This window comes from Monodelphis domestica, chromosome 1 (assembly GCF_027887165.1).
Source record: "Monodelphis domestica isolate mMonDom1 chromosome 1, mMonDom1.pri, whole genome shotgun sequence".
In the NCBI taxonomy this organism is placed as follows: domain Eukaryota; kingdom Metazoa; phylum Chordata; class Mammalia; order Didelphimorphia; family Didelphidae; genus Monodelphis; species Monodelphis domestica.
Genome location: NC_077227.1, coordinates 483,844,612 through 483,860,426, shown reverse-complemented (window position 1 = coordinate 483,860,426; position 15,815 = coordinate 483,844,612). Strand labels below are relative to the sequence as shown.

General features: G+C 39.4%; 1 protein-coding gene across 1 annotated transcript in view; it reads left to right on the top strand.

The window, feature by feature from the left end:
- The window catches only part of NTSR1 (neurotensin receptor 1), a 146,071-nt gene that overhangs the window by 107,404 nt on the left and 22,852 nt on the right, over positions 1–15,815 (top strand). The window contains exon 2 of the mRNA XM_001376597.3: positions 1,243–1,444. Coding sequence (XP_001376634.2) covers positions 1,243–1,444 — 202 coding nt within the window. The remainder of the gene's footprint in view (positions 1–1,242; positions 1,445–15,815) is intronic.

Sequence of the window (15,815 nt, the reverse complement as noted above, 5' to 3'; positions counted from 1 at the left end):
ATGAATAAGGTGAAAATAAAAATATATGATGTATATTAGTTCACTCAGTGGACAATAAGAAGACCAGTAATGAAGCAGTTAGGTGGCTCAGTGTATTGAGAGGCAGGTCTGGAGATGTGAAGGGCCCAGGTTTGGGGCTAGCCTCAGATACTTCCTAGCTGTGTGGCCCTGGGCAAGTCACTTAACTTCCATAGCCTAGCCCTAGCCCTTACCACTCATCTACCTTATAACCAATATGTGCTATTGATTCTCAGATAGAAGATAAGGGTTATTTTTTTTAAACCCTTACCTTCTGTCTTGAAGTCAATACTGTGTATTGGCTCCAAGGCAGAAGAGTGGTAAAGGCTAGGCAATGGGGGTCAAGTGACTTGCCCAGGGTCACACAGCTGGGAAGTGTCTGAGGCCAGATTTGAACCTAGCACCTCCCATCTCTAGACCTGGCTCTCAATCCACTGAGCTACCCAGCTGCCCCCTGTTATTTTTTTTTTAAAGACCAATATAATTGGAATGACCATGTTGTAGTTTATGTTGTGGCAATGTGGGAGGGGAGGAAGAGAGATACTAATAGGCAAGGGAACCTGGGGATCAAAATTTGTTGCATTTTGACTTCAAGGATAAGGAAACCAGACAGAGAAGAGTTCGATTTTTCAATAGAGAAGAATCATGAAAATATAAATATAGGGCTGGAAGGTTACTTAAAGGCCATCTAGTTCAAATCCTTTGTTTTATGGAAGAGGAAATTGAGGTCTACAAAGGTAAAATAACTTGACCAAGGTCAAAAAGGCTTACAAGCATCGGATATGAAATACATGTTTTAGAACCATTCATCTGGCAGCAGCAGCATAGGGGGCAGAGAATTGACTCTAGAATCAGAAGGAGATGAGTACCAGTCCTGGTTCTGATACTTATTAGTTGTATGACCACTGGCAAATCATGCAACTTCTCAATGTCCCCAAGTGTCTCTCCATGACTATCATTAACAAATGAGTTTCCATACCAGGAATCCCCTGTATTTAAGGTCCAAAGGCTCAGCTCCAAAATAAAGAAATGAATGAGCAGATAAATAAATTAATAAACAAATAGATCTAGCAACCTCTACAAAATAGACTTGGAGGGGAGAAAAACTGAAGGAAGAGAGACCATTAAGGAAGCTTCAGCAATAGTAATGATATAAAGTAATGAGAGCTTTGAACAAAAGGAAAAATAAAGCCCAGTGATTCTATTTGTGTTTCCTTCCCACAGGTCAATGCATTCATCTCTTTCCTGTTCCCAATGGTTGTCATTTCAGTCCTGAATACCATCATTGCTCACCAGCTTACCATCATGTTCCATCAGGCAGCCCAACAGAACCAGGTCTGCATAATTGGAGGGCAACAGACCATGCTCAGTATGTCCATAGAGCCCAGCCGTGTCCAAGCTCTAAAGCATGGAGTTCGAGTCTTACGTAAGTATTCATCTGTCCTCAGAGGAGGCAAAGTGGTGAGAGGAAGAGATAAAGAGGTTCATCCAGGTAGCATGGGGGGGGGAGGTATTCTTTCAGAATCTACCAAAAAGGGAGAGTTCATTTTCTCAATGGCCCAGTAACGGAAGGGTAAATGGAACTTGGCAAATTTTGTAAGAACTTTAGTAAACTATAACCAATTTAATTCCATTGAACAAATATTTTTAAGTTCTTGCCAATAACAGATATGCTACATCCTCGGAATACAAAGACTGTTCCTTACCATCAAGAAATTCACATTCTACTGGGGGAGGAGGACTGAGAGAGGAAATGTAAAGAGAGAAAATGTATATACAAAGTCATTGAAAATAATTTTAATAGAGAATGTTAGAGTTAAGAAAGGCTTTCTATGGAACACCCTGAAGAAAGCTAGAGATTCTATAAGACAGAAATGAGAAGAGAGAGTACTATCCTACAAGAGAAACAAAGGAGGGATAGGGGATGTTGTGTATAGGGAACAGAAGAAGACCTTTGAAATAGAACCAAAATCATGAGAAGTAGAGTGAGCTAAAATAAGACTGCCCACACTACCTGGTTGTCTTATATCATATTACATATAAATTCCATCTTGCTCTTTTCAGCACTATTCAAGAATGGAAACAATTTGTGAATAACTTATGTTGCTAGTGTAGTATGGTACAATAGAAAGAACACCAGCCTAAGAGTCAGAGGCTAGTGCAACTAAGTTGTCATCTTGGAGAGTATCCTAAAATTTTAATTCCTGCTAATGTGTCAATGATTGATATGGTTCAGGTATGGCCTGCCTCTCTGAGGGTACCAGCTTCTAACAGAGAACTCTTAGAAATAACACACTTCAAGACACAAAGGTAATAAATCTTTAATGATGAGGAAAGGTGGGTAGAACCCTGGAAGCTTCCCTGTAGTGTGAGGGCCCATAGCAGAGTAGTCATATTCCATGACTGGTTATCAAGCTGGCCGAGTGGAGCTGAAATGGCTTCAGAGTTTTACTTAAATTATCTATATCTTAAATTTCACTTTAAATTTCTTCATTTTCATCTAAATCATAATTTATGGTCAGAGTCACACAACGTCCAAGAGATTTAGAACATATTTTGGTTTAGGGTTTTGTTCTGCTTTTTTCCCTCTTCTTCACTTCTTGGTTTTAAATGGAGATATTCCTCCCTGCCACCTCCCCAACATCAATCACTGTGCCTACAGACAAACCTAGACTCAACTAAGTCAGACAGAATAGAAAAGATCACAGCATTCTCCAAAGCCACCCACTGGTAGTTCTCTATTAATTTGCTATCTCAAACTAATTAGGATGAATCACTAAAAATTAAGCCAGATTATTTTAGACTAAGAGTAGTTTCCTCTAGGGTTGTTGCTTCAGCCTCCTCATCCACAAAGCCAATTCCTTGTATCTAGAGGCAATCAACAAAAGGATGCTTGGAGGAGGTCAGGCTAGTCCCCAACATCAAAAGACATAAAAAGAGTAGGGACATGGCCCAGACATCCATCAAAAACTCATAACTCATGTTCTGGTCCTCAAATCAGCCAATCGTGGTTATCTACCATGGCTCTCTTTAGTGATAATGATGCCTGAAATCATTCACCTTCTGATCGGCTTTTGGAGAGAAAAAAAGAAAAAACAAAAATGAACTAGGTGAAAGGATTCACATCTCACTAGCCAAGTCTAGACAAGATAGCTAATTTCTGGGAAATTTCATGCAGCTGCAACACTTACAATCCATTTCAGATAGACAATTTTAGATGATAAGGATTGTCTCTGCCAGCCTCTTCACCTGAGTTCAATAATGACTTGAGCTCCAGGGAACCTGTGGAAAAACTCAAGAATATTGGTTTTGTTTCCTGTGTTAAATGGTCCAGGACTCCAAAAGACTTAACAATCCATTCCAGCAGGCAGGCTGAATGCTTACAATTTCTTCAGAATGGGAGGAAAGCAAATACTACTGCTAAAACTCCCCCAGCCCAGTGATTGGAACTAGCTAATGAGTACCTGGTTCATCAGAGAAGATTTAGCATTGAAGGTAATGCATTTTAGAGACTCGGGAGCATTTTAAAGAACAGGGGAAAGATAATAATAATAATAGCTAACATTTATGTAGTAGTTTAGCATTTGTAAAATGCTTAACATATATTACTTCATTCTATTCTCACAACTGTATCAGGAAGGTACCATTTTTTATCCCCATTTTACAATTGAAGAAACTAAAAGCAAACAGAGGTTAAGTGATTTGTCCAGGTTCACATAGCTAGTACCTGAGTCAGGATTTAAACTCAAGTCTTCTTAACTCCATTAACTATACCTTCTAGCTGCAATAGTAGTAGTAGTAGCAGCAGCAACAGCAGCAGCAGCAGCAGCAGAAGAAGAAGAAGAAGAAGAAGAAGAAGAAGAAGAAGAAGAAGAAGAAGAAGAAGAAGAAGAAGAAGAAGAAAAGAAAGAGGAAGAAAAAGAAGCAATAGTGATAGCAAAGATGCTTAATGACGACCAGACTCATACCAGTTATTAGGCATCTGAGACTGTATTTGAATTTTTGTCTTCCTCACTGAAGATCTACCCCCATCTACTTTGCCCCCTAGATGCTTCAACAATCCCATAAGATAGGCATTGTGTCACATTTTTTACAGATAAAGAAAAAATTGAGGCTCAGAATAAGTCTTGGGGGCAGGGAAATGCCCATGGTCCCATAGTAAGTGGGACAGCTAGCATTTAAACCGAGGATTTCAACAAACTGTAAAATATTTTCCCCAGTAAGAGCTATAAAATAACCAAGAATCTTCACACTCACAGTGGGAAAAGGACTCTGCAATCCTGTAGCCATATCTGACAACCCACATTACTTTGATAATGACAAGGCTGACTTTCAAAGTAGGGCTTCTTAGTAGCCAGGTAATTATTCTAGGAGCTTATATTTGTAGAAACTCTGTCCTCACAACACCTGCCAGGTAGGTAGTGCAGGTATTCTTAGCTGTGTTCTACAGAAAGGTAGAATGAAGCCCAGAGTAGGGAAGTATTACCGAAAGTCACATAGCTAGTAAGTCACTGAGCTGGGGATAGTAACAAGATCCTCAGACTCCAGACTAGTGCTATTTCCTCTATAACAGCCTTCCTCTCATAGAGCTCTTTGCAAGGATCTCAGTCATCTCACTCTCAGTCATCTCACCTCTAGAGTACCCCAGGATTTATAGCAAACCTGTCACATGCAGAGTATGGTCCCATGTGCTCCATGGCTGTGTGACTTTGGGAAACAACCTCCATGGGTCTTTCTTTCACTCGTTAGATGGCTCCTATGTGAATGCACTGTGCTCAATACTGGGAATGCAAAGATTAAATAAGATCCTAGTCTTGCCTTCACAGAGATTACAGTCAAGAAGAGAACATGGGGGCATTGAGATGAAAAACAAATATATAAGTAAGTAATTAAAAATAAGCATATGAAAGATATCTGTCACTAGAGTTTTCTCAAGGGGCCATGTAAGAGTAGGCTATATGGTAAGTTGGGGAGAATACTGGATTTGCAGACTAAGGACTTGAATTTAATTAATCTCTTTGGTGCCTGAAATTGTTGGGAAATTGTGAAAAAATCTGGCTTCAGTATAGGTTTATGATATTGAGGTATCAAAGAAGGGAGGAAGAAAATAAGCATTGAAGTGCCTACTATGTGCTGGGTACTGTGAAATGCACTTTATACATATTACTTGATCTTCACAAAAACTCTGTGATCCCTATTTTACAGTTGATGAAAGAAACTGAGGCAAACAGAGTTTAAATAATTTGCCCAAGATCACACAGCTAATGTTTCAATTTAGGTCTTTCTGACTCTAGCTTCATCACCACTGTACTTACCTGCTGCCTCCATAAAGATTGTGAGGAGTAAAGACAAGATCATGGGCATCATGGCACACTAGAAAGTTTGCTGGATCTGGAGTCAGAGGACCTGGGTTCAAATCTCAGCTCTGCTCCTCCTCACTACTTGTGTGACCTTGGACAAGTCCTTTAACCTCTCTGGTGACCTTCTATACCTTTCACCTGTAAAATGAAGGAGTTAGAATAGATGATATCTAAAGTGCCTTTCACTTCTAAATCTATGATAAAAATAAAGTAAATAGAAAATCATAGAAATTAGTCAAATTCAGGATAGTTTGAGAGAGAAGGCTTGAGGAGTTGAGGGGGGGGGAACAGGAGAAACTATGCAGAATGGTACTGGAGCAGCATCTTACAGAAAGAAAGGGGCCCTATGAGACAGAGTACCTTCTAACCCAGAGAGATGACCAATACAAAAGGCCTTCTAAGGCCCCAGAACTTGACACAGAAAAGATTTGGAGGCATCCAGAGCTATAATCTTTCAAGTTTAAAGGACTTCAGGGATCACCTCCATTTATACACCAACCAATATCTGAGCTGGAATTCTTTCTCCAGTAGCCCTGATAAGAGACCTTCTGGCCACTTCTTGAAGACCTCCAATGCTCTGCCCATTTGTGGATTGCTCTAATTAGGAGGCCTATTCTACAAGAGCAGCCCATTCTACTCCCACCAGCCTTTTCTGGAAAAAATAGAGACATCTTAAGCAAGAGTGTGGATCCCCATTTCTACCTGCCACCATACTGTAGGTGAATCAGAAACTTGGTCCTGGAGAGACAAAAGAATCAGAGAATACAATTTGTTTTCATTTAAGGAAATTGGGGAAATAAAAGGAAGTTAGATCTACAACTTCAGAGACTGCCCTCACTCCTCAAAAGGAGCCAGAAATTGATTGTCTTGGGAGCAGTTAGGTGACTCAGTGAATAGAGAGCCAGGTCTGGAGATGGGGAAATCCTGGGTTCAAATCTGGCCACTGATACTTCCCAGGTTTGTGATCCTGGGCAAGTCACTTAATCTCAATTTCCTAGCCCTTATTGCTATTTTTCCTTGGAACCAATACATGGTATTGATTCTAAGACAGAAGGTAAGGATTAAAAAATAAAAAGAAATTGGTTATCCTGTCTTAATTCAAAAGGTCAGTAGGATGAATGTAAATAATACTTCCATTTTGTGGCTTAGATGAGAATGATAGCAGGCAGAATAGAGCCAAGGCAGAGCCAGACAAAACCTTTCTCTTCTGTCCAAACTGACATCAACACCCCTGTGTGAGTTCCATAGCCCTGAAGGTAAGGATGAGTGGGGGACAGGATTGAATCTTGAGATAAAGAAATATTGGTGAGAGGAACGATTGAGAAATATTTTTGGACATGGTTAATACAGACATTTGTTTTGCTTTTCTATGTGTATTTGTTATAGAAAAGGTCTTTTTTTCTAATAGAAGGAAGTAAGAAAAAAAGAAAATAAATCTGTTAATTAAAAAAATAAGTTAAAAATTGGCCAAAAAAAATGCAATGTCAGTCATCCCAGGGTTTATTTATGGCTCTTGCCCCTTGGTCAGTATCCAATTGTTCTTCCTTCTGCCATGGAGTTGTTCTCCTCAGCACAGTCTAAGGGATATCTGTCTACTTCCCCACAGGCACCAGCCTTTCCAACAAACTATAATTCCAGATGGATTTCCAAGTGAATAGCAACAAGGAAGTCCATACCTGTCTATCATCCCCCCCTACCTGTCTGTCTCCTTGACAACCAAGAGCAGGTACAGTAGGAGGTCCCTGATAAACCATGAGGCATGTTACCTGCAGAAGGCAATTTTCTGCTTGTACCCCCTGCATCCCCAAGGTCAAGGTTCTATTTTCACTTGCAAGAAAATGCCTAGGTGACAATCAGACAAATGATGGATAAATTCAAGCTTTTCCAAAGATTACATAGATTTCTCAGTGAGCACTTCCATATGTCAAAATAGAAGCAGAGAGAAAGATAATTAATGCATTTTAATTTAGGTTCTCCTTACTCTTCTATTGTCACTTCTCCTCACAAATCCCCATTGGTAATGGCATGGAGGTGTCCATGATTGACCCACAGGAACTATGTCAGCCAAACCCAAGCTTTGGCACCTTCTTTAAAGGGGGAAAGTCTTTGAGTGAAGCCTTTGCAATGCCTTGTGTCTGTCATATGAGGACCAGCCTGGCTCAGTGCAACAGGCCGGGTATGGAAGAAATCACAGACTTAGAAGTGTTAAAGTACTGCCAACTGTCATCACTTAGCCTAGTGTGATGGCAGCCCATGATCTCAGCTTCTGAGGAGGCTGAGGCTTGTGAAATTCCTGAGCTTGGGAGTTCTGTGCCAGGATGTTGGCTAAGCCAATCCATTGGCCAAGCTAAATATGGCAGCAGTGCAGGGAGCCTGTGTGAAGTGGGGGCCATCAGGATGCCTAAAAAGAGACAAACCAGCCCAAGTCAGACATGCAGCAGGTCAAAGCAGTTCTGTCATTAGGATGGGACTAATGCAACCCCTGCAATTCCATCCTGGGTGAGATCATGAGATCCTCCTCTTTAAAAACAACAACAAAAACATAATTGCTTGTTTAAATCAAATTCTTCTGACTTCATTTGTGATATTACTGTCAGTCATCAAAAGATATTTTGAATTTCTACAAATATATTTCTCTTTTTTGTATTTTTATTATGAGAGTTCGATCCAAGTGCAATCACTGTTGAAACTTTAATTAAAGCAAGGGGCCTATTTTCAAGTTGTATGTATACATTGTACCTGCACCATATTGTATGTTTATGTGCATCATCTATGGGTATGTATATGTAATTTTGTTTATACATATATGTATGTATTACACGTGTGTAAATATATATAGATCATATAAAACACATAATAAACACAAATAGGATCTTGGTAAGATAAATTCACTAATTTTTTTCAAGCACCAATCCACTAATACCTGTTTGCCCTTAAAATAACGCAGCACAGACTATTTTTACCCAGTTAGTTTTAGATTGATGGCTGGATCTGTATTAAGTCAATATTTCCTTTTTTACTCTATCTGCAGGGCCCCTCATGAAATAATCTGTTCTATAAGAAAAGACTTTGCTCTGTTTGTATGGTTCTTCACCAGGAGGTCAGCCACCAAAGGATGAATTGTTTAGGACACAGCAACTCATAAGCCCATCTACTAGAACAAGTGGGGGTTATAATCCACATTGGTTTAAAGAGTACCTAATATAAAGTAAAAAATCCTACCATAGGGGACAGCTAGATGGTTCAGTGAATTGAGAGCCAGGCCTGGAGTCAGGAAGACCTGGATTCAAATCTGACCTCAGACCCTTCCTAGCTGTGTGATCCTGGGCAAATCAACTTAACCACAGCATAGCTCTTAACTCTCTTCTGCCTTGGAACTCATACTTAGAATTAACTCTCGGGCAGAAGGTTAGGGTTTTGAGGGAGAAAAAAAAAGACATTCCATGTGACTGAAACTGCTCTAAACAATAATTTCTTAACTGCTAGAGCTGCTAGCCTTCTCTCAAGACTTACCTTATTTGATTTCTCTGTGGCTTTTGGAATTACCACTTATTCCTCCAGGATCTTCTTTTTCCTTGAGTTCTATGACATTATCTTCTTTCCTGGTTTTCTTCTTACATGTCTGACCACTTTTCAGTCTCCTTGGTTGGATCTACCTCCCTCTTTCATCTACCTATCTTGAATGTTCTTCTAGACTCTGCCTGTGTCCCCTTTTCTTTCTATACTTTCTTTCTTGGTAATCTCATCATCTCCCCCAGGAATTTAATTTTCAACTCTATGTTAAGAGAGTAGATGACTCTTTGTGTGTGTGTGTGTATACACACATACATACATGTAGCTATATGAGTATGTACATATATACCTAAATAATACATTTATGCTATTTGACAAAACTTGACAAGAGGGACATACATATATACCTATATGCTGACATTTTTGCACCTCTATATACATATATATAATGTCCAGAAAATCTTAATGTAGTCTCTCCTTTCATGTTTGGTCACATATAAGTATAAGGTGAACAAAAATGAAAATAAAGTATATATTTTAAGCTTACTAAAACTTAAAACCACACTAAGGATTTTGAGAAACCTTGTATATGTAGGCATTCCCAACCTTTCTCTTGTATTCCATTCCCACCTGATGCTGTACTTTGTCCTTTCTTTTCAAAGAGGATCAATGACATTACGGGGTGATGTTCTGACTTGTACGTGACTTGAATTTAAGGGAGGCAGAAGTGTATAAAGTTGTCAGTTTCACTCTGTCTTCCAGAGTAATCCAAGTCTAGTGGCAAAACAAAAGTCAGGAAAACTAACAATGGTCCAGAATATGGTGGATGACCTTGCTTTCATCCATATTTGAACTAAGCATTTCACAATGTCCGCTTCAGGCACCTTCATGGCCACTGGAACAAATTGTTCATATCACCCCATTTCACCAAGGGAAATCTTCATATGCTTGGGGTCAACTCTCTGCTAACTGATGGGTTTGTGTCCCATTGGTCACCTTCAACCTGGCTTAATCCATCTGCCAAGATGGTTTACCAAGATGTAGCTACTGAGCATGCTACAGCTGCTTTGAGTCATATATGAGATTTAAGTGCCAGGTGGACACCAAAGGTGAATGAGTAGCCCTGAAAAGGACTTGGTAAGCCCTCACATCAGAGATGCTAGTTCTCCCTGAATACTTATATACCCCATATTGCTAATTGCCTATAAGATATCCCAGAGACACCTTAAATACAACATGTCTGGTACTGAACTCATCTTTCCCCTAAACCTAGCTCTTCTCCAAACTTCCCTATTTCTGTTGAAGCTGCCACTCTTCTTCCAGTGATCCAGGTTGGCAACCTCAGAACCATTCTTTACTTTTCCCTTCTCTTCATTCTCTATAGACAATCAGTTCCCAAGTTTCATTCAATCAACTTCCATAGTCTATTTACATAGCCACCGTCTTAGTTCAAGTCTTATTTAACAACCTGTAAAGTGATATCCCAAGTCCAAAATGAACTTCCTCCTCACCTAAATGTAGTTGTATGCTAGAACTAACTCTGACCAGTTCAGAGTTGATTATTAGATTTTCCCTATGAATATTTACAACTCAGAAGCTGACAAAGACTAAAATCAGGTCATTACTGATTGTCTAGCATTCAAAAAGTAAAGGAGAAAATGTTAATAATATTGATTAAACTTAAAAGTATGTTGTGAAGGGGCATCTAGGTGGCTCAGAGGATTGGGAGCCAGGCCTGGAGATGAGAGGTCCTGAGTTCAAATCTGACCTTAGACACTTCCTAGCTGTGACAAGTCATATAACCCCCATTACCTAGCCTTTACCACTCTTCTGCCTTAGAACCAATACATAATACTGATTCTAAGACAGAACATAAAGAGTTTGTTTTAAGTAGGTTATGCATACTTTTATTTTTCAGAGAGCAGAATGTTAAATATTTACCAGTATACTCCTGCCCCTACCTCTCAGAATTCCTAGTTTCTTTTAAAGTTTAATTCATGTGCCACCTTCTCTTTCTGATCCCTCCTATATAATTGTTTGTATTCTTTCTCCCTCCTCCAATGATCTTGTATTTACTTAAGTATATACATGTTGTATTCTATCCTTCTAGAAAAAATGTAAGATCCATGAGGTCAGGAAATAGTTTGTCTTTGTATCCCCAAACCCCAGCTAGGTATCTTGCATATAATATACTTATTAAATGTTCATTGGATTGGGTTTTGAAATATTGATGCATTTGGTCTTAGCTGAGTCATAGCCTGTTGCCTAATCATTAAAGCCCACTCCAAAGAAGACTTCAGTGATAGATTGTGGGTTAGTGAGTGCACTGCCCACCAACATGTACATTAAATGGTTCTACTTGCCAAAGGTAAAATAGGACAGAAGATTGTCACAAACCCATCTGAATGGACTATATCCATTATGATTCATTCCTCCATTTGGGAGTAAATGTCCACAAGTCCCTAAAGAAGAGCCCAGGCAGCACAATTTGTATAGAGTCTAAAGGATCCAAACAACTTTTCCTCCTGTAGAGGAATGCAGCCAACACAGGGTAACTTGTATTGCAGTGCTGAATGGGCATTCTGGCAATTATCCCCTGCCCATTGTACCCAGGTTCCTCACTGTGGCACCTTTGAGTCAGGCCTTCCTCAAACCTAGCCTCTGCTTGCCTTTTCCACACAGCCTAGAGAATACTATGATGTTGGGGCTTAGCCTTTTCTTTTGTGTTTCTCCTGCCTCCTGCCAGTATATTCAATATTTGAATCAGACCTATTTGTTTCACTATTGGTCACTTGCCCAGAAACTAATCACATGCAAGTAGTGAACAGAAATTGTTCCAAAATACACCAAACAGGTTCATTTTTTTCCTCTCATAGGTCTCTGTTCCCTGTCATATTTCTGACAGATCCAACTTTATTTTACTTCTCTCCAAACTACTGGAGAAAAGCCCATCGATGCATCTGGCCTTGAATGGATTTCCATGTCTCTTTAAGTACACACAGGAGATGAGAATCCATCCTATTAACTCAGCAGCCATGTTTTGGAGAAAGAAAATCTACTCAAATAGCCTAATTAAAAGCTGATCCATTGTCTGAAAACAGACCCTCTCTGGGGCTTGGAGTTGTAGTCTTGCATCATTCTTTGATGAGAAAGGAAGACACTTTTATAGACATTCCACTCAGTAAGAAGTCATTGTGGGAACAGTTCATAAGAATTGAATAACAAAGCGAGAGTGGACCTCAGAGATCTCTAGTCCAGTTCCTACCTGAAACATAAATCTCATCTTCAATATCCAGCTTCTTCTTGAAAAAGCATCTAATTTCAGACTATGTCTCCCTCCCACCCCGCCAGGCATCTAACCTATTCATTGTGCTATCTGTTCTGCCATTGTGGATTTAGCCATCTCTCCAAATCTTCTTCTACCTCTTGCTTTGGAAACAGTAATCAAAGCAAACAATTGCTTCTGGAAAGGGTACAATAATCGTCACTTAGGGCTCCATTCATTAGTTTTGTGTTCTTTTTCGTCCTTTCTACTCAAAGAGGATCAATGAAATCATGAGGGTGATATCTTGATTTGCATGTGATTTGGATTTAAGTGAGGCAGAATTGTACAAAGTCACCAGACTCTCTTCCAGTCATCTAAGCCTAGTAGCAAGACAAAAGTCAAGACAATTGGTGATGGTCTGGGATGCAGTGGATGACCAAATGATGTTGGCATCTTCAATGTCTGACCAAGTTCTATGTGCTCCTCAATGCCTACTTTAGTCACCTTTATGGCCATTGGAACAATTTGTTTTCATTTGTCCATTCTGCCAGGAGAAGTCTTCACATGCTGGGGCGGGGCGGGGCATCCCCTAACTCACCAACAAGTTTGAGGTCTGTTGGTCAACTTCAACCTGGTTTGGCCCATCTGCCAAGATGGTTTTCCAAGGTGTGACCACCAAGCATACTATAGCTTGTTGAAGGCACAGGTAAGAGTTGGGTAAAAAATAAAAACCAACAGTGGATGAGCAGTCCTGAAAAGGGCTCAGTAAGCCTTCAAACTAGCACAGAGGTAGCTAGTCCTCTCTGAATACCTCTAAGACTCTTCGGACCAAAACTCCTCTTTTTGACCACAACTCCATTATGTGTCGTCTCCCTCCTTTAGAAACACCTTAAGACCAAGGATTTTTTGTATTCCCAGTACATAAATCAAAGTAGTCATTTAGTAGATTTTTTAAAAATCCATTCATTTGCTCACTATTGGATAGCTCTCATTGTTAAGAAGTTTTTCCTTATTTTAAAAAGAACTATCCCTCCCTATTAAATTCATTCGTTTGGTATTAGATGTGCTCTCTGGTGCCCAGTAGAACAAGTCTAATCATAAAATATACTCAAACCTAGTCCAGACACCCAAATAGGCTTTGGGCCCCAAACCAAAACCAACTTCTACCCTAATGATTTTCATGACCTTAGAGAAATTCAAGTATCTTCCTATTGTGGGTCTCCGAGTAGGGTGGATTCTCTAAACTCAGTCAAGAAAGAGGAAAAATGATCATCCCTCAGAAGATTAAAAAAAAAGAAATTTCTCTCTTTACTATTTAGAATGTTTAGGCCCTACTGAGTCCAACAACCAAGGAAAATATATAGGAGACATTCAGTTAATCTGGAGGCATAGGGGTACTGCTGCCCAACAGATTCCCCAGGGATGTTGTACACATCTGGGGAAATAAAATATTCACTCCAAAGTAGCAAGAGTAAGTCTGAGCCAGTATCTTTATAAATAGTTACTATAGAATTATTTGGGTATCTCTAATTTCCTTGTGAAGCTCTCATCTCTCTTGCTGTCCCAGAGTCCTTCCTCTCTAGCTGGCTACAGTGACTGCTTCCATTCAACAGGAAACATATAATAGACCCTCCACCTTGGACTGCCCAATTCCCATGGTTTCTGTTCGCTTGTAACCTTCTACCATTTGAAAGGGCAGTATTCCTGACTTGCAAGGCCCAAGTGCAGGTATCTATCCAACCCTCTCAGGACTCAGCTCCTACTTGACCAGCCTAGTCCCCTGTAGGATGACTGTCACCTAGTTAAGGAGGAGCAATATAGCTCAGTCCAATAAGACATTGAATTCACAGAAGAATGGTTTGTAAACGAGAGCAGGGCCCACAAGAGAATCATGCTAGTAAATAGTCTGCTGCATTGGGGACATTAGGCCAACAAGTAGTCAATACCTGTGTTCAAAGTCAGTTTCCAAGTTGCTGCTGACTTCAGCTTCAGAGAGTGTTTCATTATAGCTGAATTCAATTCAACAAATGTTTATTAAGCATTCACTATGTCAGAGTAGTTTTGTTTTGTTTTGTCTTTTCTGAAGAGTTGCTTACAGGAAAGACATCAGAAGCTGTCTGATTTTCCCCAAGGGTGGGAAACTCCAAACTAGTTTGGTGCTTAACAGAACTGAATATACATGTGTGTATTTGTATTTATATAATATATAAAGATAGTTATATATAGAGAACATATTCTGATTTTTATTATGTATACATATAAAAATATACATAACATATATGTTAAGGAAGAAAGAAAGAAAGAAAGAAAGAAAGAAAGAAAGAAAGAAAGAAAGAAAGAAAGAAAGAAAGAAAGAAAGAAAGAAAGAAAGAAAGAAAGAAAGAAAGAAAGAAAGAAAGAAAGAAAGAAAGAAAGAAAGAAAGAAAGAAAGAAAGAAAGAAAGAAAGAAAGAAAGAAAGAAAGAAAGAAAGAAAGAAGGAGAGGGAGATGGATAGAGTGATGGATAGAGTGATGGATAGAGAGATAAGATGCACACATAGAGTAGACAACCTTGCATATTGTGATAGTAAATCATCTGGTCTAAAATAATTTCCCCCTTTGACCTTTGTGTTCCCCTCTTACCTAAACTAAAATTCCTGCCTCTGAGGTTAATAATGGTTCAGACAACAAAGGTTGAGTCATATCTCCAGAAAATCCCAGTAAAAGTACACTAATCCTTGTTTATTAGCATATTAGTGGGGAGTCATTGATCAGATTAGCCAAGTCTAACCTTGGGTTCTTTGGAGCTAATATATGAGACTAGAATTTTTTTTTTTCAGGAAGCATTCCCTGAATGACTCAGAGCTCTAAGCTATCTTCAATCTTCTCACAGAAGTAGCTATATCCTTTTCTCATTTTCCTCTCTCTGCTGCAATCCAACACACAACCACCTCAACTAACTTATCCCCAGATAAGAAATTGATTCCTGTGCCCCATCCTCCCATGGGAAGCTAGTTGGGTTTACAGAATTGTGCTGTGCCCTATGTGTGCAGTCATGGAAAACACTAACATATACCCCAGGTAGCCCTGGATCCTTCAAAAAAACATTTCTAACATGTGAGTCATCAAGATAGATTTTGAACATAAAAAAGTCATCAGTGGAATTCATCCAGAGAGTGCTGAGCAGCTGCCGTTCTAAATCTGCCTGATAGAGTGAGAAACAGTGGGTGTGTCATTCACAGGAGGAGATTCAAGTCATTTATGATCCAATTTCACGAGGCAGACACAGACCCAGACAGACAATTACAGACAAAGAGACACACAAAGACAGAGAGACAGAGAGAAACAAAGAGACACTCAGAAATGCAGACATTAAAGTCTTGTGACATGATGATAGCTAAGTTCTATAAAGCCTTTAACATTAATTGCCTCATTATATCCTCACAACAGCCCAGTAAGGCAGGTATAACAGGTGTTATTTGTCTTACATATAGCACCTCCCACTGTCATATTCAAGTTCTAAAGATATTTGGCTTATCTATCCAAAAGCACTTCTCATCAGCTCCTAAACTCTCATTTTCTTCTGTTGTTCCCATCACCCCCACCAATCTGAATGAATCACATAGTATCATAGAAATGCAAAAAAGACATTTGTTTAAAATAGAATAGTTAATAACAAG